Raw genomic sequence first — 27826 nt, forward strand, 5'->3', positions numbered from 1 at the left:
TGGACTTTCTCACTGAAAGACCCCAAACAGTACAGATTGGGAATATAAGATCTAACACCATCACACTGAGCACAGGTGCCCCCCAGGGTTGTGTGCTGAGCCCGCTACTCTTCACACTGCTGACCCATGATTGCACCTCCAACTCTGACACAACTCTGACACAAAAGGTGGAGTACTGGGACTCATCGAGAACGATGATGATGCGGCGTACAGAGAAGAGGTGGAACGGCTGGCATTTTGGTGCAAAGACAATAATCTGTCTCTTAATGTTGAAAAGACAAAAGAGTTGATTGTTGACTTCAGGAAGACCCAGGCTGTCCATCTCCCACTCAACATTGATGGCGTCACAGTAGAGACAGTGAAGAGCACCAAGTTCCTCAGTGTTCATATCACAGAGGACCTGCCCTGCACCAAAAACACCAACTATCTTATAAAAAGAGCCAAGCAGACGACTGAAGAAGGTGCACCTCCCTAAACCCATACTTACCACCTTCTACAGAGGCACCATAGAGAGTGGTCCTGACCAGCTGTATCACAGTCTGGTATGGAAACTCCCATGCCTCCGACCGCAAAGCCCTTCAGAGGATTGTGCGGACCACTGAGCGCATCATTGGCAGCTCTCTACCCAGTCTGCAGGAGATCTACACCTCACGCTGCCTTCATAAAGCCACTGGCATCATGGCTGACCCCCACCACCCCTCCCACCAACTGTTTACTTCTCTTCCATCTGGAAGACGACTCTGCAGCATCAGGAGCAGGTCTGTGAGATTGTGCAATAGTTTCTTTTCCCCAAGCAGTCCGGCTCCTGAACACCATGCTGCCCTCCTCCACACTGGACTCTCTACTCCACACACTCTCTGGATTACATAACACTACATAATATTGTACTTTTTTATCATAGTTATATAAATATGTATAAACTAGTCATTTAGCCCGTTACAATAAAGGGCGCTACAACAGTAGTGCATAAACATTAGTAGGAACAGTCTTTATTAAATGGCAAGGGACTTTGAGCTCATTCTTTTTGTTGGTCGTATTTTTCTTTCTTTCATTCTTTCTTTTGTTGATGTTTACTTGCTGAGCTGACTGTTCTTCGTGGGCTGCCGCCGTGTATTGTGTGTCTGTGACAGTAACACTGTCTTGTACGGCTCTATTCAATAAGGGCGCGTAGATAATTTAGTTCAAATGGCTCTGGAATATGTGAAGAGCAACAGGTGCAGATCTTTATTTACGTGCGCCTTTATTCGCTGCGCCCAATTGAGGTCGCCCTTTTGAGGCTCGCCTTTTTGTGCGCGCCCTTATTGAAGGATACTGTCTTGTACATCCGCTGGCTTGTACGTCCGTAATATACCTTTAATTTTCTCTGGCGGTAATACAGGCGTGCGCGTCAGTAATTTGCCTTTAATCTCCTCTGACAGTAATACTGGCTTGTATGTGGCTGTAATATGCGTCACTGTATTGTGTACCTTTAATTTCCTCTCGCAGTAATACTGGTTTGTATTTCCGTAAAACGCCTCTAACTTTCTCTGATAGTAATATCGCGCATCGCACCGTGCCCCGCGCATGTGCACTTCATCAGAAGACACCCACACACGGACACCTGGACGCACACAGGGTTTTATATATATATAGATATCTTGTGTATTGCACCTTTTGACTCTGGAGAACGATATTTCGTCCCACTGTGTACTGTAAGTATATTGATAGGATGACAATAAAGCTCTACTTGACTTGACTTGACTTGGACGTACAAGCCAGCGGACGTACAAGACAGTATTACTGTCACAGAAAATTAAAGACACACAATACACGGTGGCAGCCCACGAAGAACGGTCAGCTCAGCAAGTAAACATCAACAAAAGAAAGGCTGAAAGAAAGAAAAATACGACCAACATAAAGAATGAGGTCATTTAATACAGACTGTTCCTACTAATGTTTATGCACTACTGTTCTAGCGCCCGTTACTGTAATGGGCTTAATAACTAGTATTAATAATAATAATAATAAAGAAAGTGATGTATTCTCAGACGTTTCTCTGTTAGTGAGCGCTAATCCACACTTCCAGCCTTATCGAGCCCCCAGGGCTCGTGAGTTAAACTATAAACCACCCGGCTACTAAATGAAAGTCACCGACCCTCCACCTATCCAGCCATCCATCTTCTGAACCGCCGTAATCCAAAATTAGGGTCGAGGCAAGCAGAAGGAGTCATCCATCTTAGATGAGGCGCCACTCAGTCCATGAACCTGCCAATGAAAATCCCACCAATGGCGTACCGTCTGCTTTACATAAACGCATGCGGCACGTTCTCAAACCGGCCTTATCGAGTTCCGGCTCACAGGTGGCTGGATCCCAACCAGGCAGCACTGGGCGCAGGGCAGCAAACAGCACGGGGTTGATTTAGACTCCACAATGAACCTCACCCTGTAGTGGGCAGGAAAGAGTGGGAGGAATCCACCTCAAAAGTGCAATGCCGAAGTTACTAGCCCATCAGCAGCTTCTGCTTAAATACTCCCGAGGACAACACTCCAGCTACAAAATGAGGTGGCCCTGCCTCCTTAGGCCCCAAATACAGTATGATCTTAACTTTAATACAACATTGAAAAATAATAAACAGCACCACTTTAAATAGATAACCCCTAGAGAGAACAAAAAACAAAAACTGCAGCACATGTGTATTTAGATCTACATCAATGCTATTTGGTATGGGATTCAAAGAAGCAGTGGTAATGTTTTTGATGTGCCATCTGTTGGAATAACAAATAAAATTCATATGTCTCTATTTCATACCATTTGGTAATTGATTCATAAAAGCAGTGTTAATGCTTGTGATGCCAAACCTGAAGTAATAACAAATGCAATGAATATGACTCTGTTATATTCCATTTGGTATTCAATTCGTAAAAGCAGTGTTATTGTTTGTAATGCGCCATCTGTTGGAATGACCAATAAAATGAACCTCACCCTGTAGTGGGCAGGCGAGAGTGGGAGTGCATGACGGATCGGCTCCGAGCCCTGCCCTGTTTGCGGTGGTGATGGACAGGATGGCAGATGAGGTCAGACAGGAGTCTGCGTGGACTGTGATGTTTGTGGAGGACATTGTGATCTGCAGTGAGGGTAGACAGCAGGGTTGAGAAAGAAGTCCATAGAAGTAAGATGGAGGGAAGGTGATGGAAGGAGCAGAGGCAGTGAAGGTCAACGAATTGAAATACTTTGGTTCAACAGTCCAATGCAACGGAGAGAGTGTGGCAGAGAGGTGAAGAAGAGAGTGCAGGCAGGCTGGACTGACAGGTGGAGAAGAGTGGCAGGAGTGACTTGTGATAGAAGAGTGAAAGTGACGGCTTATAGAACGGGAGTGAGACCAGCTATGCTGTACGGTTTGGAGACGGTGGCACCGGCGCAAAGACAGGAGGCAGAGCTGGAAGTGGCCGAGTTGAAGATGCTACGATAACGAGGGTAGACAGGATTAGGAATGAGGACATTTAAGGGACAACACCGGGGCGACAGTTTGGTGACCCCAGTGAGCGAGGCCAGGGGTACATCGGGAAAAAGAACATCGAGGATGGAACCGCCAGGCAAGTGGAAAAGATGAAGGCCAAAGAGGAGGCTTATGGATGTGGCAAGGGGGGGACATGGAGCAGTCGGGGTGGCAGACAGGGCTAGATGAAGATGAATGATCCGCTGTGTCGACCCTTAAATGGAAGCAGCCGAAAGAAGATGAAGAGACAAATTAAGCTAACGTGTAAATCAGTGGGGATGGAGAAGCAAAACCCACAACAACATGGGGGGAACTTGCCCATTCAACATGAACAATGACCGGGGGCACTGGCTAACCACTGCGCCAATCCTCAATTAGCCAAGTAAAATTCCCAAGGAGGTAAATTCCTAACGGTGGTGGCAGTGGCTGCCTTTCAGTCGTCAGCTTCTTCTGACCACACAATGGCCTGATTAGCAGCGGCACATACCGCACATCCCACTGATGACGTTTCAGAACATTAAGTCGTCATTTTCCATACATCACCTTAAATGTGAGTCCCCGCCAGCCAACGACAGCACTGCGGGTCTGTTACGACAAACCTGTCAAAAGACAAACTGTGCCCCCGCCAACCTGTTGATTCCTATTCTGCGCACGAATGACCACCAAATGATCTGTTTACCTGAACCAAATCCCATGAATCACATCCCAGCACCTGCCTTGCATATCAATATGTTGGAAAAGTAGGAGAACACAGCAGCTGCCTGTCCAGAAATGCTTCTGACAAATGGATGATTTAGTCAGGTCGTGCGTTAATTAGGCGAGGATCGCCTCTGAGGCTGAAAGGCAGCGAACTGGAGGAGGAGGAATGTTTGAGAGATCACCACAAGCACAAGCTGAGAATTGACTTTCACTCCATGCAAATAAAACGGTGACGCTAAATCTGCACAAGTGACAATGTGTGCTTTTGGCCACAAGACAGTAAGCAGAACATTTAGACAAGAAGCCGAGGCTTGAAACCAGTAAATCCAAACAAACCCAAAAAAAAAAAAACAACAGGAATCCACCTCAAAAGTGCAATGCCAAAGTTACTAGCCCATCAGCAGCTTCTGCTTAAATACTCCCGAGGACAACACTCCAGCTACAAAATGAGGTGGCCCTGCCTCCTTAGGCCCCAAATACAGTATGATCTTAACTTTAATACAACATTGAAAAATAATAAATAAACAGCACCACATTAAACAGATAACACCTAGAGAGAACAAAAAACAAAAACTGCAGCACATGTGTATTTAGATCTACATCAATGCTATTTGGTATGGGATTCAAAGAAGCAGTGGTAATGTTTTTGATGTGCCATCTGTTGGAATAACAAATAAAATTCATATGTCTCTATTTCATACCATTTGGTAATTGATTCATAAAAGCAGTGTTAATGCTTGTGATGCCAAACCTGAAGTAATAACAAATGCAATGAATATGACTCTGTTATATTCCATTTGGTATTCAATTCGTAAAAGCAGTGTTATTGTTTGTAATGCGCCATCTGTTGGAATGACCAATAAAATGCATATGTCTCTCTCATATGTCATTTGGTGTGGGAATCATAAAATGCAGTGTTAATGCTTGTGATGTGCCACCTGACAGAATAACAAATTCAATGCATATGTCTCTGTTATATGATATTCAGTATGGGATTTGTAAAAGCAATGTTAATAATGTTTGTGATGCGCCATCTGTTGGAATGAAAAATAAAATGCATACATCTCAGTCATATGCCATTTGGTGTGAGTGTCATAAAATGCAGCGTTAATGCTTATAATGTGCCACCTGAAGGAATAACAAATTCAATGCATATGTCTCTGTTATATGACATTTGTTATTGGATTTGTAAAAGCAATATTAATGTTTGTAGTCTGTTGGAATGACAAATAAAATGCATATGTCTCTGTTATATGCCATTTTGTATTTGATTCGTAAATGCAGTGCTACTGTTAATAATTTGCCATCTGTTGGAATGACAAGTAAAACACATACTGTATGTCTCTGTCATATGTCATTTGGTGTGGGATTCGTAAAAAGCAGTGTTAATGCTTGTGATGCGTCACCTGATGGAATAACAAATGCAATGCGTAAGTCTGTTATACAACATTTGCTATGGGATTTTTAAAAGCAGTGTTAATGTTTGTGATGCACCATCTATTGGAATGACATAAAAATGCGTAAGTCTGTTATACGACATTTGCTATGGGATTTTTAAAAGCAGTGTTAATGTTTATGATGTGCCATCTATTGGAATGACAAATAAAATGCACATGTCTCTGTTGTGTGTAATTTGGTATGGGATTCGTAAAAGCAGGGCTAATGTCTGTGATGTTCAATCTGTTCTAATGACAAATGCAATGCATTTTCTTACTACATACATTAAAAAAACTCATTCCAACACATGGTGCACTGCAAACATTAACAATGAATACACATTGATTACTTAGATTTCTGCCCATTTTGCGGCAGATAGTTTGTCATAACTAAATAGCTTTGCTAGTGCCATTTCATGAAAATTACAATGGCCAGACATGCACATGCAAAGATAGTAATAATTTCAAGGGACTTACTTTATTTATTTTTATTAAGGTTAAGTTAATTGCTATTTGCAAATTGTCACTGAATGTGAATATAGTGAGAGTGGTCTTTGTGATGGACTGGAGTCCTGTCCAGTCCTGTTTCCAGCCTTTTTCACAATCCTGGTGGGCTAACCTCTGGACCCCACAACCCTGTAATGGAATGAGAAGGTCCTAGGATCCACCTACTGAATTCTGTCCACAGAGGGCTGTAGTGCGTGCACAGTCCTCAAACACTCAAACACACCAAGCATAACATTTTCTAACTCGATTTCCTTGGCAGATGCATGCTTATACAGCCCTACAATAACTTCATATATAAAATGAGTTGCACTCCCAGTGCATAAAAAACCCAATGACTGAAAACTAAAATAAGTTCAAGGCAATGCAAAATTAAAATAAAATGTCACAATCTACTCTCTGAGGGAAATAAGCAGACGAAACATAAAGAGAAGGGGAAAAGTGGCAGGGAAAAAGGCCAACAGTTGTATCAATTGGCACCCATGTACGTTGTGAAATGGATTGCTACAAAATCAGAATGGTCTGAAGTAAAAATCAAGGATCGCGGCTTTGTCAAGATGAGAGCTAGAAACAGCTACAGCGAGTGTGAACAAAGGACAATGAAGTCTTTCACCATCCACCACATCAAATACACACCAAGAATGTGTCACCTGTCACCATGGAAACTATTCAAACTTCCAATTTGTTCTTAAATCCCACACGGTCATAAACAAAAGGGCTCAGAACGAGGGCCTGGTGCACTGCACAGAGGTGGTGTGTCGGCCATTTAGAGAATAAATCTTAAATCTTAAGGTAAACACAACCTTTGAGCAACATTCGCCATGCCAGATGAGCAATTAATGTACAGTGCGGCACACGTTTGGAACAGGTAAGACTCATTTAATGGGGCCTGCAGGACACTCGGATTAGTAAAATGTGTTACAGATGAGTGCTGGATGGATACTAAAGTGTCAGCTTCAGTATTGATACCAGTTTTTGGACCTCAGTAACCCACACTAAAACAGTTCCGAAGCAAATGACGGGTAACTCCATCGCCCCCCACCCCAAACCCCCATCTCACAGCCCACTGCCTCCCTGCTTCACTGCACAATGGTAAGCCTCCCTGCTCTGCCGCACTCCCCAAATAATTAACAGAAGAGCAGAGCTAGGGACACTCCTGTCCTTTGAGTGCTTGGTGCGCTTATGGTAATATATACAGTACATTTGGAGGGTGGCGTGAGCTGCCCCTCTTGGCGATTCGAGAAAGATATAATATGAATATTTAATTTAACAATTGATGAGTAGGGTTCCCCCGTAAAGGTCCGACTGACCATGAGGTGCTTGAAAACTACCCTTTGCTTCCAATAACGAAATACTTGTAGCAGACCATTTTAAAAATTAGGGTTTTTCAGTACTTTTCCAGTACCAGTACACCGTGCAAGCCAATTACTGACACATATATTAGTGGGAGCCGAGAGTAACTGTCAATGTTATTTAAAGAGATCTCACAGTATGTGGAGAGAGTGTCAACCTACTCGAGAGGTTTACTGACCTCAGCAGTGACATTTATGTGTCTGATGACTCTTCCTATGAAGTCAGTAGACAGATTGGGAGATTGGGAGGTCACTGGAAAGGGGTGTGTGGCGCTCCCTGATATCTCTGCACAAGGACGTAGGTCCAAGTCTTTAGAGTCCTGGTGCTTTCTGGTTGTGAGACATGGAAGTTATCCAGTGACTTGAGAAGAAGACTGGACTCCTCTTCAGAGGGTCCTTGGGTACTGCTGATTTGACTTTGTGTTGGAGTCCCGAATGAGGCACATGACCTGCACTGTGATGGAGCATCAGTTACAGCACTACAGCCATGTGGCACGATTACCCGAGGGTGATCCAGCTCACAGGACCTTCATTGTTGAGAACCAGGCCAAGGAGACGCCCATGTAACACCTGGTTGCAGCAGACAGACGGTCATTTCCAGAGGGTAGGACACTGGACCGCATGTCTGCCTGGGAGGTTGCCAACCAGGATCCCGAGCTGTTCCGTTGTGTGGTGGGTGTGCCAACACACTGTATTGGTTCCTGCTCCCCAAACTGACCTGACCTCACAGTAAGAGCTGTGGAGTGTAAGAGGACAGGGCTGTTAGTGTTCCGTCTTAACACTTCTGACTACATGAAGTCAGCTCACTCCATTTTACTGTCACCTCACCTTACAGTACAACGACAAGCTTTTGTTGTTAACCCCTCTGTTGCGGAAAAAAGCAGCGACAATACAGTGCAGGTGTTATATGTCGGCCACACTGTGTTCCTGGACCACCGTTTATGTCTTTTAAATCCAGTTTAAACTAGTTTTAAAACTAAAAAAAACTAGTTTTATTGTAATTATTTATTTTATTATATTATATTATATTATATTAGCTGGCAGCACGGTGGCGCAGTGGTAGCGCTGCTGCCAATCAGTTAGGAGACCTGGGTTCATTTCCCAGGTCCTCCCTGCGTGGAGTTTGCGTGTACTCCCCATGTCTGTGTGGGTTTCCTCCCACAGTCCAAAGACATGCAGGTTAGGTGGATTGGCGATTCTAAACTGACCCTGGTGTGTGCTTGGTGTGTGTGTGTGTGTGTCCTGTGGTGGGTTGGCACCCTGCCTGGGATTGGTTCCTAAGCCTTGCGCCCTGTTTTGGCTGGGATTGGCTCCAGCAGACCCCCATGACCCTATGTTTGGATTCAGCGGGTTGGAAAATAGATGAATGGATGGATTATATTAGCTAAAATACCCAGCATTGCCGGGGAGGAAAATAAAGTGTTTTTTTTTTAATTGTTTGTGAAAAATATAATTAAAAAAAAAACAATCCTTTAAAAATAAAAATAAATTAACAAACAATGAGGACTCACTAATGTCCTTGTCTTGTGGTCTTGTATGTATGTTATCATCCAGCTGATGCTCACAACCTGCCAACTCTGTTTAATTTCAGAAGCAACAGGCGGGCACGGTGGTGGCGCACAAACATAAAGAATGCTGGCAGTCACATCCAGTTCGCCAAGTGTGGTGGCCGTTGCAAGTGTCAACTAGATGATAACATGCATACAAGACCGCAAGATCACCCCCCACCCTACCCAGAAGGGGGTGGGTTAGGGTTGATTTCACCCTACTGTATTTTGAGACGACCAATGAGAAATTTTCATGAAAATTGCTCCAGCCGTTCAGAAGTGATGCTGGAACATACACACACACATACATACACACACACATCAACTTATATATATACTGTAGATAGATTATTATATTTTTTATACACTAGGGGGGCGGAGCCCCCTTGCTCACATTGCTTGCCAATCCCCAGGGGCTTTCTTGCGGCTGAGCTGCTTGAAGGGTGTTAGAGACAGCATTTGTATTTAAAGAGGTGGTGGTGTATAGAAGAGTATGTGGGGCGTGAGAGGAAGACAGTTTGGTCCTTAGTTATTACAAATAGAAAATCAGTTACTTGAGTATTTCACTACAGCTATCTATTTTAAATACCAATGCAATAATAAAACGTGGTAACAATTTACATTAAGTGTCCATAATTACACTGTAACTACTATGTAATTACCTGTATAAGTACGAGTTATTACTCCGTACTTACTGTGTAATACAAAGTAATGCTATAGTTAATTACTCAGTTGTCATTGTTATTCCACAGTTTATATAATTACAATGTAACAATTTATCGCTGATCCAAAAACAAGTGTACTTCCATCCATCCATCCATTTTCCAACCCGCTGAATCCGAACACAGGGTCACGGGGGTCCGCTGGAGTCAATCCCAGCTAACACAGGGCACAAGGCAGGAAATAATCCTGGGCAGGGTGCCAACCCACCGCACAAGTGTACTTACATAGTTACATTGTATCTGTACTTTCAAAATGTAATAAAAACATCAAGGTATGTAACTACAACTATGTAACAGATGTTCCATGCTCTGGGCATTTGTAATGGAGAATTGCAGTGATAACTGCATAGGATTTCGATGATATTTCAAGATCTTACCTAAAACGTAGTAAAAAGTAAAACATAATAAAAAGTAAATAAAAAATGAAATTACATTAACGCCTCGTCAAAAACCGTATTATGATTTACTTTATCCTCTAACTTTCATTCTATAAATGTTGCCTTTCTGTTCACATACTGTTCGAGATATTTCTCTCTTTCTTGTTTATCGGACGATTCTCTTTGTTCTTGATTTTTATTACATGCAGCTCATTGTTTTTTCTGACGGTCATTCTCAGCTCTTGTCGCTCTTTGTCTAAAAGTCGACATTCTTGAACAGCTCATTTGCTTTGCTGCCTTGCCATTATAAGCGACTGCGCTGAATGGCGCGTTAGCAGCACTGAGAGCATCTTGGAGTGGGGTGGGGCAGAAGGAGGATGTCATGTAGGGGTTATGATTGGATGAGCGGTGTGGAGGGGCGTGGTCAAGGCTGAATATCGCAGACACGACGGAAAGCTTTTTTAATATAATAGAGCGATTACAACGTTGAAGCTAAGCTTAACAATTGGTTCCATTTTGTTTGTTTCCCCAGTTGGAGCGCAGGCAGGAAAAGTGATTTGCTCGAGTTCTCGTGGTGTCAGTAGTGGGATTTTTGAATCCACAACCTCTGAAGTCCAAAGCCTTATCCACTACACCACACTACTGTAGAGGACCCTCAACTTCTAGAGGTTGCCACCAGGTTTACGTAGCAAGGAAGCTGCTATGACTTTAAAATGAAGGACGGATAGAAGCAGCCATTTCCACCCTGCCACCCAAATATTAACAACACCCGGGAAAACACCCATAAAGGTTAAACACACCAAACACACAAATATATAAAACATTCCTTATTTGCTAGAATAACAAATTACAAACACAAAAAGTACTAAGTAAACCCCCACACAACGATATTTACAGTCCTGACAAAAGTCCTTACGGTACGTGATTTAAGGGATTCTGGAAATGGACACTAGGGTTAAATGAGGTGCAGAACGCTCCTATTCAATAAACTCCTTCCCGGAGCATGGATAGTGAAATTCTGTCCTACCACCGGAGTCCAGAAGAATAGCCTTCGGAGGCGCAACTCTTCTCCAAGAGCATCGATGGACTGGATTGGGGGGAAAAAGAACCCACTGCCATCCTTAAAACCGGTGGCCGCTATGAATGTCCAGTAACTGAAAGGTTTACGAGCTGCTGCGGATGATGTTGACTGGAAAACGGCACAATCGAAAAGTCCCGCTACATCCTCCTCTTCAGGTTTTATCAGTACAGTGCATACAAACCACAAACTACAAATCCCACAAGCCTCTCCACATCGGTGCAAACCTGTTTAAAGGCACCGACCCCAATTTACAAACAGGAATCGGTGCACCCCGTGTTGTCACTCAACAGGACATGTGCACCTTATCGTGGTGGAGGGGTTTGCGTGTGCCAGTGATCCTAGGATTTCTGTTGTCGGGGGCTTTATGCCCATGGTAGGGTCACCTGAGGCAAACTGGTCCTAGGCGAGGGACGAGACAAAGAGCGGTTCAGAAAACCTACCATGAAGAATAAAAACTTTGGACGGCATTTTCCCTCGCCCAGACGCGGGTCACCGGGTCCCCCATCTGGAGCCAGGCCTGGAGGTGGGGCTCGATGGTGTGAGCTGCGGAGCTAATCGCACCTCCAGAGAATACAGATGCCCCTGGGAAAACATTGACAGACTACCTTCGCATTCCTCCTTACCTTTCTGGCGGCTCTGTCGCGTAATCTGCCTCTCGCGCGGTACTCCGCTTACTTAAAAAGCCTGTACGGGCTTCTATCGGTTTGTGAAATTGATTGTTGGCTTCTCCTTCTCTCACTCAGACTTCTCCTGCTCCTGGCACGTATTCCTCCGAAGAAGACGATCCCTGTGCTTACTTTTAATTGACAAACGGAAATGTCAACTCTTTCCTATCAAGGAGCACGTTTGAAACCCTTTAAAGAGACAAATGTTTGTTTGCAGTGTTTGAATAAAATTCCAGTCTCTTCAACCTCCTCTGTTTTCTGTGCAACAAGGGGGCTCCGGCCCCCAGTGTTGGGTAACCCGAAATACATTGATGAATGTATGAGATATATTGGAGTGTAACAAAGGAAGTATATTCATTAACCCCTTAACCGCCCTCTGCCGGATATATCCGGCATCGTAGCGTTATTGCTGACGCCTTACTGCCGGAATTATCCGGCACATTTGCCTGTGGTTATGTGAATGCCTGGCGCGTAGTATAACTGACGGTTTGGCGTAGGTATAATTACTACATTGTATTTCGACAACTCTGCGGTTGTATTGGCCGGTCACGTGCTCTGATTCAAAAGTGAAAGCTGTAAATATGGCGAAACGTAAACTGACTTCAAGTGAGGTTTTGCAGGCGATTTTGGACAATAATTCTGATCATGATTGTAGCAGTTCTGAAGAAGATTTTAGCGACAATGATGATCAGCAACGTGCGCTGCATGATACTGTGAATGACGACGCATTGGATGATGGCGATAAGTGGGTGTATCCCCAGCATCTCAACTGGACTGCTGCCCGTTATCTGAGCCAGAAAAGAAAGATCCAAACCGTGACCGCTTGTTCAAGCTACGTCCTTTGATTGACCATTTATTTGAAACATTTCAGCAGGTAAATACTGCTTGAATAAATGTAAAGTAAAAAAACAAAAATTGTTCAAATTTCACCCGGCATGGAGAATATTTAGGGAGTTGGCGGTTAAAGGGTTAATCCTAATGAATGTCCACTAATAGTGGACTCATTACAGAATGCGTTGTCAGCTAATTGTCGGAATTGTTTATCGGCCGTCTGTCGTTCCTTTCTTTGCCGTTTATCTATTCACTCTGCTGTTTGAGAGGCGCGTTGTAGGCGCCTACGTTCATTAATTGTATTCAGGCGGGCTCGCTTCTCTATGTATCTCCGTCAGTTGTGGTCGTTCGTTTTGAACCCGTGCCTCCTTTGCTTCCGCAGTTTCAGACGCGCGTTGTAGGCGTCTATGTATATTGTTGTAGCTCCGTTAGTCGAGCTGTTTGGTTTAGGAGCCGAGACAGTTTTGCTTCCGCGGTTTCAGACGCGCGTTGTAGGCGCCCACGTCTATTGTTTTTATCCATGCGGGCTCGCATCTTTGTGGACCTGTGGGGCCTCCGTAGGTGTGTTAGAAGTGCGTGGGCCATGCTGTGTAGTGTGGCAGTTTAGTTCTGAAGCGCGTTGTGGGCGCATGCGCCTTTAATACTTTCACACGCCTTCCGTACTATCTTTGTGGACCTGTGGGGCCTCCGTAGCCTCTTCCATTTGACTCTAGGGTGCAGCGCAGAATCCTCTTTGTTGTGTGGCTGTGTCGTTACCTATGGGCGCGTTGCCTCATTTCTTATTTACGTTAGTTGAGCTCCTTCGTGTTTGAGCTGTGACTCCTTCGTTCTCGGTGGATCAGACTTCGCTCGCTGTCGGCGCCTGCGCACTATCTCTCCTGCGTCCATGGGCATGCCATGTACCTGCGTCCATATCCGGTTTACCATTCTCGGTTAGTAATATGGATTCTGTGACCCAAGCGTGACAATGGCGAGTGCCTGGTGGCTGGGCCTGAACTCATGGGGCTCGGCCGGGCACAGCCCGAAGAGGCAACGTGGGTCCCCCTTCCCATGGGCTCACCACCTGTAGGAGGGGCCAAGGAGGTTGGGTGCAGTGTGAGTTGGGTGGTGCCCGAAAGCGGGGAACCTTGGCGGTCCGATCGTCAGCTACAGAAGATGGCTCTTGGGACGTGGAATGTCGCCTCTCTGAAGCGGAAGGAGCCTGAGCTAGTGTGCGAGGTTGAGAGGTTCTAGCTAGATATAGTCGGACTCACCTCGACGCACAGCGTGGACTCTGGAACCAATCTCCTTGAGAGGGGCTGGACTCTCTACCATTCTGGAGTTGCCCCCGGTGAGAGGCGCTGAGTGGGTATACTTATTGCCCCCCGACTTGGAGCCTGTTCATTGGGGTTCACCCCAGTGGACGAGAGGGTAGCCTCCCTGTGCCTTCGGGTGGGGGGCCGGGTTCTAACTGTTGTTTTGTGCATATGCGTTGAACAGCAGTCTGGAGTACCCACTCTTTTTGGAGTCCCTGGAGGGGGTGCACCTTCTGGGGACTTCATCGTTCTGCTGGGAGACTTCAACGCTCACGTGGGCAATGACAGTGAGACCTGGAAGGGCGTGATTGGGAGGAATGGCCCCCTCACGATCTGAACCCGAGTGATGTTTTGTTGTTGGACTTCTGTGCTCGTCACCATGTTCAAGCATAGGGGTGTCCATATGTGCACCTGGCACCAGGACACCCTAGGCCTCAGTTCGAGGACATACTTACGTACAAATAAAATCCCCTGTGTGGCCCCGCAACACTACCTATGCTGAAAATGTGCAACACACAGGTTGTTTTAGCTACTGGAATAATCAGAGAGCCTCATAAAGAGGAAACTAATAACCGAAGACAGTACTATTGACCAATGAACGAGGAAGAGGCGGAATTGTGGTCGAAAGTAAGGAACGAGAATAAGGCAAGTAAAGCTGCTGAGAAGAAATCGGCCAGTGATAAAATATGAATGATGATATGAAATGATCCAAAAATGAGCCAATCAGAGCGTGACCAGAGTCTGCACTTTCACAACTCGGTTTTTATCCATCCACGCTGCCGTGCTGAGCCGCTGTTTTCACAAATACACGATTCTGGAGAGAGTTTTCAAAAGGTGAAAAAAACGCTGGGGTAACATGGGCGAGAGGCGTTTTCTACCTCTATTTTAAACCAAAACCAAGAATCTGACAAATTCCAGTTTGCCTGAAATGGGGGTTTAAGTGCATCTCGTCACACTTTGTCCCGTCCTGCTACTTTCACGGCGCATGTTCTTGTCACCTTTCAGGAAAGGACTGGATGTGGCTTCAAGAAGGGAACCAGAAGGTCAATTCACTTCTGACAATGAACTACCAAAGGAGCTCTAGGCGTAGAACCAAAGAGGAACCCTGATAACAAGAGCACTGGCCGCTGACTTAAAATCATAATGGAGGAAGGCTGGAGCCATGGGAGGGTGAGGCCAGCTATGGGAGCTGAGCGACGCTGGTTTATTTAGCTGTGACGCTTGATCTGTCTTGTGATTTGTGACCAGAGAGGACCTCGGTAAAGGCGTCCCACATGGCCGGCTTGAGGACCTCCCTTAACGAGATTGGGATTTGCTTGGATGAACAGATGAAGACCTCAGGCATGTGGGGGGGGGGGGTTTGGGGTGGGGGTGGGGGGGTAGGTTGCCTGCTAAAATTAATTAATTAAATGATTAATTCATCAATTGATTGATTTGGTTTACTTATTCCATTCTGTTGGACAGAAATTGTTTTTACCTACCACAACAATTTAAATTAATGAATAATCCTGTGCCTGTGAATCTGGCAAAAGAAAAAGATGCTCACTCAAAGTAGTGCATCTGTATAATAATCAAAAATGACAAAAATATGTGTATATCAATCAATGGAAATGTCATTGACTTATAGTATACAGCCCTACATTATAAGTATTAAAATTGAATGGTAAAGAGATTTTATAATTAACAGAACAATCAATGCAATGTTGTTTACAAGTCTAATCAAAGCTTGTTAAAGTTTATGGCAATGGTTACAACCAGCAATCCATTTAATGTTATAACAATTTCTACAATACTGTATATATATATATATATATATATATATATATATATATATATATATATATATATATCAATCCATTATCCAACCCGCTATATCCTAACTACAGGGTCACGGGGGTCTGCTGGAGCCAATCCCAGCCAACACAGGGCAAACAGTGGCTTGCCTGCCTGTCTGTGTCAGATTAGGGCGGCTGAACGCGCCCTGCAGTATCACTATATATATATATATATGTGTGTGTATGTCCATCCATAATAATTCTTTACATTTATATAGCGCTTTTCTCACTACTCAAAGCGCTCTCCACACACGGAGGACCCAGGAAGCAAACCCACAATCTCCTTACTGCAAAGCAGCAGCAGCACTACCACTGTGCCACCAAATCCATCCATTATCCAACCCGCTATATCCTAACTACAGGGTCACAGGGGTCTGCTGGAGCCAATCCCAGCCAACACAGGGCACAAGGCAGGGAACAAACCCCAGGCAGGGTGCCAGCCCACCGTAGGGCACACACACACACCCACACCAAGCACACACTAGGGACAATTTAGTATCAGCAATGCACCTAACCTGCATGTCTTTGGACTGTGAGAGGAAACCCACGCAGACATGGGGAGAACATGTAAACTCCACGCAGGGAGAACCCAGGTCTCCTTACTGCGAGGCAGTAGTGCCACCACTGCGCCACCGTGCTGCCCCATATACAAATATATATATATATATATATATATATATATATATATATATATATATATATATATATATATATATATATATATATATATATATCTACAGTGCATCCAGAAAGTATTCCCAGTGCATCACTTTTTCCACATTTTGTTATGTTACAGCCTTATTCCAAAATGGATTAAATTCATTTTTTTCCTCAGAATTCTACACACAACACCCCATAATGACAACGTGAAAAAAGTTTACTTGAGGTTTTTGCAAATTTATTAAAAATAAAAAAACTGAGAAATCCCATGTCCATAAGTATTCACAGCCTTTGCTCAATACTTTGTCGATGCCCCTTTGGCAGCAATTCCAGCCTCAAGTCTTTTTGAAAATGATGCCACAAACTTGGCACACCTATCCTTGGCCAGTTTCGCCCATTCCTCTTTGCAGCACCTCTCAAGCTCCATCAGGTTGAATGGGAAGCATCGGTGCACAGCCATTTTAAGATCTCTCTAGAGATGTTCAATCGGATTCAAGTCTGGGCTCTGGCTGGGCCACTCAAGTACATTCACAGAGTTGTCCTGAAGCCACTCCTTTGATATCTTGGCTGTGTGCTTAGGGTCGTTGTCCTGCTGAAAGATGAACCGTCGCCCCAGTCTGAGGTCAAGAGCGCTCTGGAGCAGGTTTTCATCCAGGATGTCTCTGTACATTGCTGCAGTCATCTTTCCCTTTATCCTGACTAGTCTCCCAGTTCCCCAAAGCATGATGCTGCCACCACCATGCTTCACTGTAGGGATGGTATTGGCCTGGTGATGAGCGGTGCCTGGTTTCCTCCAAACGTGACGCCTGGCATTCACACCAAAGAGTTCAATCTTTGTCTCATCAGACCAGAGAATTTTCTTTCTCATGGTCTGAGAGTCCTTCAGGTGCATTTTGGCAAACTCCAGGTGGGCTGCCATGTGCCTTTTACTAAGGAGTGGCTTCCGTCTGGCCACTCTACCATACAGGCCTGACTGGTGGATTGCTGCAGAGATGGATGTGCTTCTGGAAGGTTCTCCTCTCTCCACAGAGGACCTCTGGAGCTCTGACAGAGTGACCATCGGGTTCTTGGTCACCTCCCTGACTAAGGCTCTTCTCCCCCGATCGCTCAGTTTAGATGGCCGGCCAGCTCTAGGAAAAGTCTTGGTGGTTTCAAACTTCTTCCACTTACAGATGATGGAGGCCACTGTGCTCATTGGGACCTTCAAAGCAGCAGAAAATTTTCTGTAACCTTCCCCAGATTTGTGCCTCGAGACAATCCTGTCTCGGAGGTCTACAGACAATCCTGTGACTTCATGCTTGGTTTGTGCTCTGACATGAACTGTCAACTGTAGGACCTTCTATAGACAGGTGTGTGCCTTTCCAAATCATGTCCAACCAACTGAATTTACCACAGGTGGACTCCAGTGAAGCTGCAGAAACATCTCAAGGATGATCAGGGGAAACAGGATGAACCTGAGCTCAATATTGAGCTTCATGGCAAAGGCTGTGAATACTTATGTACATGTGCTTTCTCAATTTTTTTATTTTTAATAAATTTGCAAAAATCTCAAGTAAACTTTTTTCACGTTGTCATTATGGGGTGTTGTGTGTAGAATTCTGAGGAAAAAAATGAATTGAATCCATTTTGGAATAAGGCTGTAACATAACAAAATGTGGAAAAAGTGATGAAGTGCTGTGAATACTTTCCGGATGCACTGTATATCTATTCATTGCATTCGTAGTCTGAATCCTGACCTAAATTGTGTGGGTGGTTACCTACCAGGTAACACATGTGGTTGGTCTGCCATTTGGCAGACATCCGCCATGGTGCCCTCTTCAGTTGCGAGAAGCAGACCATGGAATGTTGCATAGTTTACTGTCAAATAATGCAAAGAGAACACAACACGTGTTTCGGCCTTGTTTGGCGTACACACTCTACTGCTCCCCTCTCGGGGATTGAACCTCGGAAGTCAGCATCAGAGACGAAGCCCCTTTACGCTGCGCCACGGCGTGTGGTTCATTTATTTGACAGCCTGTAGGTCCGGAGTAATTACATTCGTCTCTGACGCTGACGTCCAAGGTTCGATCCCCGAGAGGGGAGTAGTAGAGTGTGTACGCCTGACGAGCCCAAACGAGGGCGAAACATGTGTTTATAAACTGCTCCAAAAGATAAAAGAAACACTTTGAAAACACATCAGATCTCAATGGGAATAAAATCCCACTGGCTCTCTCTACTTCTATGGACTGATATGGTGATGTGTGAGGAACGAAAGGATGGAAATGAAAATGATGAACCGACAGAGAGAGGGCTGAACTCAAAGACACCCCAAAAATCAAAGGGGAACAATGAAGCGGCAGGCAGGCTCGTCCATTGAGCAGAAATTTCATTGCAGCAACTCCAAATGGTACTCAGTGGTTTGGAGTCAGGTAGTAGTCAGGATTTCATCCCGATACCTAATGGCAGTCCTGCGGTGCCGTTGTCCAGCCTGTAGAGGTCTGTGCACCCCCCCATGGATATGCCTCCCCAGATATATCATCACTGACCCACCACCAGACTGCTCATGCTGAACGATGTCACGGGCAGCATAACGTTCTCCACGGCTTCTCCAGACCCTTTCACATCTGTCACATGTGCTCAGGGTGCACCTGCTCTCATCTGTGAGTGCCAGTGGTGGACCTGGCCATTCTGGTATTCTATGGAAAATGCCAATCGAGCTCCACGGTGCCCACTAGAGGATGTCGGGCCCTCAGGCCACCCTCATGAAGTCTGTTTCTGATTGTTTGCTCAGAGACGTTCACACCAGTGGTCTGCATGCCTTCTGGGGGTCATTTCGTAGGCTCTGCCAGTGCTCATCTTGTTCCTCATTGCCCAAAGTAACAGATACCAGTGGGTCCTGCTGATGTGTTAAGGACCTTCTATGAGGGGCCCTGTCCAGCTCTCCTAGAGGAACTGCCTGTCTCCTGGAATCTCCTCCATGCCCCTGAGACTGTGCTGGGAGACAGAGCAAACCTTCTGGCAATGGCACATGTCATCCTGGAGAAGTTGGACTACCTGTACCAACAAACTCTGTAGGGCCCAGGTATGGCCTCATGCTACCAGTAGTGACACTGACCACAGCCAAATGCAAAATGAGTGACAAAACAGATGAGGAGGGAAAAATGTCAGTGGCCTCCCCCCACCTATTAAACCATTCATTCCTGTTTTGGGGGTCATCTCATTGTTGCCCCTCTAGTGCACCAAAGCAGCTGAAACTGATTAACAAGCCCCTCTGCTACTTCACTGACCCACACGTGTCATTGACTTGATGCTATACTCCGATTCAAAACTGTTCCTTTAAAATTTTTTGAGCAGTATATATATATATATATATATATATATATATATATATATATATATATATAGTCATGCATGCAGGTCAAAGGGTCACTTTCTTTACTCATCTGAGGTAAGCAATACCAGTACAGAACACAAGGGGGCACCATCACTAATGGTATTGTCTCTCTTTCTTCATCCAGAGTTCAGAGAAACTGCATAATGAGGGCAACTGACTGCGCCCCTTCTGGTCAGGGTTTTATAAAACTGAGACCTTGGAAGGTTTTGTCCAATTTTAAAACTAGGCTAGCCACACGGTGGAACTCTACACCACAGAGAGCCGAGCAGACTTGAATCTCTCACCGAGGCACTGCAGCCCACTACTTTCTATTTTTACCCGTGTCTATTTATTTTGGTGTTTACTGCACCAATATTAAAAGTGATGGCCCAGCTGGCACCCCAACATTTATTTTTTGGACTGGCGTCATCCCTTGATTGACCACTCTCTCTCTCTCTCTGTATGTATATATATATATATATATATATATATATATATATATATATTATATATATATATATATATATTATATATATATATATATATATATATATTTGCCGTTGGAGATCCACGAAGGAAGAAAAAACGAATCATGTATCATTAAATAGTTTTATTCCTGAGCTTTCAACCCCTATCAGGGGTCTTCATCAGATGATAATTCTTAGACTTACAAGAATCAAAGGCAATATATAGCAACACATTCAGTGTTTTGGGGTTGGGTGGAGGTGACACCGTCAGTATGATCAGGGGGGGGGGGGGGTTGTATAGTTTAATTATTGTGTACATGTCCTTCTTAAGTTGGCATATGCTGGATTTATGTCCAAGTGTCTGTTGATGGCGTTTTCATCTGATAGCCAAGACTCGGCCAACTCTCTGGCACTTTTAGTACTGGCCTTAAATTTTACTTTTACGTTGTCCCAATTGAATGTGTGTCCTGTCGATTTGGTATGTGCATATATCAAAGATAGTGCGTCCTTTCTTCTGACGGCGTTGCGATGTTCCTGTACACGTGTTGGACAACGTAAAAGTAAAATTTAAGGCCAGTACTAAAAGTGCCAGAGAGTTGGCCGAGTCTTGGCTATCAGATGAAAACGCCATCAACAGACACTTGGACATAAACCCAGCATATGCCAACTTAAGAAGGACATATGCACAATAATTAAACTATACAACCCCCCCCCCCCCCCCTTGATCATACTGACGGTGTCACCTCCACCCACCCCACTGAATGTGTTGCTGTATATTGCCTTTGATTCTTGTAAGTCTAAGCATTATCCTCTGATGAAGACCCCTGACAGGGGTTGAAAGCTCAGGAATAAAACTATTTGATGATACGTGATTCGTTTTTTCTCCCTTCGTGGATCTCCAACGGCAAATATATATATATATATATACATATATATATATGTGTGTGTGTGTGTGTTTATGTATGTATGTACAGTACACACATACACACATATACAGGGTCATGCATGTGATGTTCCATTGTGTTGCACAGATGCTAAGACAAAGGAGAGATGGGGAGAACACGGAGGGTGTTATGTAATCTAACTACATGTCCAGTGGTGTTCTGTATCTAAGCAGCTTCCAAAGCTTACCTTACCTTATTTGTAATTGGGGCTCCATGCCTATTTGAATGATTTTTTTTTTGTCCTGTTTTGTCCACAAGACATTTGGGGCATTAAACTGGGCCTCCTCATGGACCCAAACACTTTATCTGCTTCTTTATATATATTGTGAGGGACAGCCAGGAAACCTTACCCAGCTGGGACACCCAAGGCATGGAAGGACCAGGGGAGGCAGTATATCCAGGGTGCTATGTCCCCCCAAGCCACTAGACGGCAGCCGCCATGGGGTACCACACTAACACAGATTCCCCACAGGACACCCTGGGAAATGGAGTTCTTTGGCCCAGCCCTGTTAGGTTCCATGAGCTCTACTTCATGGGGCTCCCGCCTTACCCAGAAGTGCTCCCAGGCCAAGTCTTTGGAACACTGTGAGCACTTCTGGGGATTACATAAAAGCAGCTGCCTGCCTCATCTCAGGGAGACAGAGTTGTGAGGAAGGAGATGAAACTCTGTGGGAGAAATGGAGGAGGCAGACAGACAGAGAGAGAGAGAGACGCTGAAAGAGAAGAAAATAATGACAGGAAGTAGCTGAGTGCTACACTGTTGCTGTACTACTGTGCTTTTTATACTTGTGCTTGTAGTGTGGAAACAATTGCCAGGGAAGAGTTTCCCACAAAAACAAAATAAATCCCCTTCTTTGCTGTGACTTTTGTACAAGCCTGTCTGTGCTGGAAGGTTGGGGAGCTGCAGCACCCCCTGGTGGCCACTGTTTGTGTGTGTGTGTGTATGTGTGTGTGTGTGTGTGTGTGCATATACATTTATACAATATATATATATATATATATATATATATATATATATATATACTAGGGGGCTTTTCCCCCTGTTTGCTTTGCTCGCCAACCCATGGGCGGGCGCAATGCACCAGCCATTTTGCGTCTCTGCCACTTGTGTCTGTGGATTTCACTTTCACCAAACAACAAATCTTTTAATTCTCGTGGATACACCTCTTCATTGGGAAGAAACACGACTTTTCCCTGATGGCAACACGTATTAGACAATCTACAAGTCTCAGACTTAAACTTTAAAGCCAAACAATATCTACATACTTCTGTCATATCGCCTATGCCCATATATTTGATCTCTTTTCGCTGTTCTGTTATTTCACCAAGTAATAATTTCCATACGTTAGCGCTAATGCGATCTTTGCTATCATTTTTATGACACTTTCGATTATTAGTACTTTCATTATCTCTAACCTGCTCTGCCTGTGTATCACGCCAACGTTTTTGAACCTCTTTAGAACGTTCTACTTTGTGTTCTACTCTTTGTCTTTTATTTCCAACCCCACTTGGAGCTGAGAGCGCAGGAACAGAGTCTGACAATAGCATTCACACGAATGAGACATGATTGGACTGCGGGTGTGGTTGTAAAAATTTGAGAGGAGGGCGGGACTTGTCAGAATCTCTTGGCAAAAAGTCTTGTCTCAGGAGTTGCTTTAATAATATATATTGTGAGCTGCGAAGCTAATCCTACCCCCAAAAAGATACAGACGCCCCTGGAAAAAGCCCTAGGAAACATAAACAGACTACCTTCACATTTCTCCTTTTCCTTCTGGCCGGCTCTGTCGCGTAATCTGCCTCCCGCGCGCTACTCCGCCTTGTCAAAAAGCCTGTGCCGACTTCTCTCTGTGGTTATAAATTGATTTTCTGCTTCTTTCTCTCTCTCTGACTTCTGGTGCTCCTGGCACGTATTCCTCCGAAGAAGAAGAAATCCTTGGTTGCTTTTAAATGACAAGTGGAGGTGTAAATTCTTTCAAGGAGCATGTTTGAAACAGTTTTAAAAGATAAATGTTTGTTTGCAGTGTTTGAATAAAAATTCGAGTTTCTTCAACTTCCACTGGTCTTCTGTGCAATCTTGTAACCCAAGCGTGACAATATACAGTATATATACAGAGAGAGAGAGGGAGAGATCATCCAGAGATTATTCTGGAACCTTCACTTTCTGTACACTTTAATGTATTGCAGATTTAATTTGAAATATTTTTGCCCATCAGTCTACACTCAATAACCCATAATAACAAAGTGAAGACATGTTTTCAGGAAAGTTTGCTATCAAGAATTATTGAAATTAAGAGTCCAAATTAAACTGACTGAACACCATTCAAGAAAGCCACACATGTCTCTTTGTATAGAAGGTCCAAAAATCCACACTTGCATGTCAGGACAAAAACCAAACCATGACGTCCAGGGAACTCTCGGTAGACCAACACAATCAAACTGTGGTGAGACACAGATCAGGACAAAGAGATCAAACCATTTCTAAAGCTTTGAGTGCTCGTCAAAAGGCAGGAACCGTCTCTGGATGGAATGCCAGTGCTGTGCAGTGCCAGAGGTTGCTAATACAGTTTAATAATACACCCACCAAGCTATCCATCTTTGAAACTTCTTTATCCAGTAATTATATATATATATATATATATATATATATATATATATATATATGTATGTATATATATATATATATATATATATACACAGTCATATGAACAAGTTTGGGAAGCCCTCTTAATTCTTTGGATTTTTGTTTCTCATTGGCTGACCTTTCAAAGTAGACAGTAGGATTTCAGCAGTGACATTAAGTTTATTGGATTAACAGAAAATATGCAATATGCATCATAACCAAATTAGACAGGTGCATAAATTTGGGCACCCCAACAGAGATATGACATCAATACTTAGTTGAGCCTCCTTTTGTCTTCTAGATGCTGTCCTCCTGTAGCCTCTGATGAGTGTCTGATTCTGGATGGAGGTATTTCTGTCCATTCTTCATACAAAATCTCTCCAGTTCAGTTCAATGTGATGGACAGCCCGCTTCAAATCATCCCATAGATTTGAGATGATATTCAAGTCAGGGGACTGTGACGGCCATTCCAGAACATTCTACTTCTCCCTCTACATGAATGCCTTTGTAGATTTCCAACTGTGTTTTGGGTCATTGTCTTGTTGGAATATCCAACCCCTGCGTAACTTCAACTTTGTGACTGATGCTTGAATATTATCCATCCATCCATTTTCCGACCCGCTGAATCCGAACACAGGGTCACGGGGGTCCGCTGGAGCCAATCCCAGCCAACACAGGGCACAAGGCAGGAACCAATCCCGGGCAGGGTGCCAACCCACCGCAGAACACACACAAACACACCCACACACCAAGCACACACCAGGGCCAATCCAGAATCGCCAATCCACCTAACCTGCATGTTTTTGTAATGTGGGAGGAAACCGGAGCGCCCGGAGGAAACCCACGCAGACACGGGGAGAACATGCAAACTCCACGCAGGGAGGACCCGGGAATCGAACCCAGGTCCCCAGATCTCCCAACTGCGAGGCAGCAGCGCTACCCACTGCGCCACCGTGCCGCCCGCTTCAATATTATCCTGAAGTATTTGCTGATATTGGGTTGAGTTCATCCGACCCTCGACTTTAACAAGGGCCCCAGTCTCTGAACTAGCCACACAGGCCCACAGCATGATGGCACCTCCACCAAATGTGACAGTAGGTAGCAGGTGTTTTTCTTGGAATGTGATGTTCTTCCTCTGCCATGCAAAGCACTTTTTGTTCTGACCAAATAACTCCATTTTTGTCTGATCAGTCCAAAGCACTTTGTTCCAAAATGAATCTGGCTTGTCTAAATGAGTATTGGCATACAACAAGTGACTCTGTTTGTGGCGTGAGTGCAGAAAGGGCTTCTTTCTCATCTCCCTGCCATACAGATGTTCTTTGGGCAAATTGCGCTGAATTGTAGAACGATGTACAGATACACCATCTGCAGCCAGATGGTCTTGCAGGTGTTTGGAGGTGATCTGTGGGTTGTCTGTAACCATTCTCACAATCCTGCGCATATGCTGCTCCTGTATTTTTCTTGGCCTGCCAAACCTGCTGGGTTTAACAGCAACTGTGCCTGTGGCCTTCCATTTCCTGATTCCATTCCTTACAGTTGAAACTGACAGTTTAAACCTCTGAGATGGCTTTTTGTAGCCTTCCCCTAAACCAGGAGACTCAACAATCTTTGTTTTCAGATCTTTGGAGAGTTGCTATGAGGATCCCATGCTGTCACTCTTCAGAGGAGAGTCAAAGGGAAGGAAGCACAACTTGTAATTGACCACCTTAAATACCTTTATATCTCATGACGGGACACACCGGTCTATGAAGTTCAAGGCGTAACGAGCTCATCAACCAATTTGGTGTTGTAAGTAATCAGCATTGAGCAGTGACAGGCATTCAAATCAGCACAATGACAAGGGGACCCACATTTGTGCACAGCCAGTTTTTCACATTTGATTTAATTTCATACAACTAAATACTGCGTCACTAAAAATCTTTGTTCGGAAAACACTGCAGTGCTCACATGTTCCTAGGAAATGAAAAAGTTACCACTGTTATCTTTTTTGTTGAAAGGAGAGTATGATTATTATGCAGGCTGAGAGGGGTTCCCAAACTTTTTCATGACTGTATATACCAAGCACAGTGTTAGGACCCTGGAGACTGAAGCCCATCCCAGCTGGACTAGACATAAAGTAGGACCCATCTCTGGATGGGATGCCAGCAGAGTCAGAAACAAATCTCGGCTTACTGGAGTCGGGAGCATTTCACAAATCCATGGTTATTGACTGTATGGAGCCTGTTACAGATCCAACTAAATACAAGGTTCTTTCTGGAACCTTCACGTTGAAGGGTCTTTAGGGAACCAAAAACGGTTCCCCAATGGCATCACTCTGAAGAACCACCCTGGCACCTTTCTTTTGAAGTGTGTGACCCTCAAAATCTGCCGATTGCAAAAACAAACGCACTTAACACAAGTGTAACGAATAAGTGACCTCCGATAATAATAACAATCTCTCAGTCCGTTAAGATGAAGGCGTATAAAAGAGAAGCAACAGGCAAAATAACACCATAGAAGAAACGAAAGCGGAGATGAGAGGACGAGTGTGCCAGTCGCCAACAATAACAGAACGATGGCAAGGACGGGGGATTTAACGATGACAAGGATGCACTAAGAAATCAAAGCACGTACGTGGTGGTCATTCGCTCGCACGCTCGCACGCCGAGGTCTCCTTCTGCACAAATCGGCTCGCCTGCACGCTGACCGATCGCCTCTGCTAAAGTTTAAAGATGTTGAGGAAATAAAAACGCGAACAAAGGCAGCGATTCGCCGTCACTGGCCGCACAATGCCCACCGGCCTGCCGCCGTGGGCTTGAAGGGATGAAGGAAAGAAGGTGATGCTGTGATTGACAGGCGCCGTCAAATCATTTTGCCAGCCAAGTTTTGCGTTTCTGCGCCGGTTCTGCTTAAGGAGCAAATCAAAAAGCCTGTAAGGGCGGCGGGTACCAAAACCGAACAAAAACAAAAGAGTAACAATTGAAACACTCACCCGATGGATTAACAGCAGCGGGGGTTGCCATGTCGTCTCGATATTGAAAAAAAGGAAAGGAAAAAAAGGCAAAGGGAGATGCGCTGATATGGCGACGAAACCCGCAGGCGCTCTTACGAGTTCATGAGCGAGCGTCCCGTTAGCGGCGCCTAGCAAAATCCGTTAATCTGTAAAACAAAAGAAAAAAAAAGGAACTCCTTGAATAATAGAAAGAAAAAAAGAGGGAGAAATTATTCAAGATGGTCTGTGGACTCCCAAATGTATGTCTTTCACAGTCCAAAAAATGCAAGATGTCTGAAAGGTAACACCGCGAGACTTGGACTGAATTAATTAAAATACAAAGTTTAGCCGGGTAAAAAAAAAAAAAAAAAAAAAAGGACCGATAGCTCATTTGTGTGTGTGAGCCGCGCGCAGTAAAAGTGAAATGTGAGGAGACGGGGAATTTGGTGGGGGGTTGGGACGGAGGGGGGATTAGTGGGTGGCACTTTTTAAAAATGTGTGGCGTGAATAAGTGGGAGAGACAAAGAGAGCGGGCAGCGGGGAATACCTTGGGGGACGCTGGGACGTGATGGCCAAAATGCTGGACAGCTTTGGGAATCCCGTTACCTCATCCCGAGGAGTTACAGTTTATATGGACGCATTCACCAGTTAGACGCGCTTTTTTGATTTCACAGTCGCTACACTGAATCTGCGCACAACCATTTTATGTATGTATGTATGTATGTATGTATGTATGTATGTATGTATGTATGTATGTATGTATTTTTTCTTCCAAAAGATTAAATGTTTTGGTGCCCGTAGAAATAAAACGGATCGCTGTCATGTGCAGGGTGTGAACTATATGAAAGAGATTTGTAATTCAGGGCGGTCCGGCAGTGCAGTGATTAAGGACGTCATTTCTTTAATGCCCTTTACTGGTTTGTGTAGTCGCCTTCGTAAAACTATTGCTTGATAAAGAACCATTTAATTCTGGGAAAAGCTATGAAATTAGC

The 27826-nt window shown here is 44.4% G+C and overlaps 1 protein-coding gene across 2 annotated transcripts in view; it reads right to left on the bottom strand.

Moving 5' to 3' along the window:
* The window catches only part of arnt2 (aryl-hydrocarbon receptor nuclear translocator 2), a 229334-nt gene extending 202155 nt beyond the window's left edge, over window positions 1–27179 (bottom strand). Inside the window, exon 1 of one of the 2 annotated variants that reach the window (XM_051920432.1) lies at window positions 26835–27179. In XM_051920432.1, coding sequence (XP_051776392.1) covers window positions 26835–26865 — 31 coding nt within the window. In that variant the 5' untranslated portion in view covers window positions 26866–27179. The remainder of the gene's footprint in view (window positions 1–26834) is intronic. The other variant, XM_051920431.1, reaches the window with a different exon arrangement.
* Between the last annotated feature and the right edge of the window lie 647 nt (window positions 27180–27826).

The sequence above is a fragment of the Erpetoichthys calabaricus genome, chromosome 17, assembly GCF_900747795.2.
Source record: "Erpetoichthys calabaricus chromosome 17, fErpCal1.3, whole genome shotgun sequence".
Taxonomy (NCBI): Eukaryota; Metazoa; Chordata; class Cladistia; order Polypteriformes; family Polypteridae; genus Erpetoichthys; species Erpetoichthys calabaricus.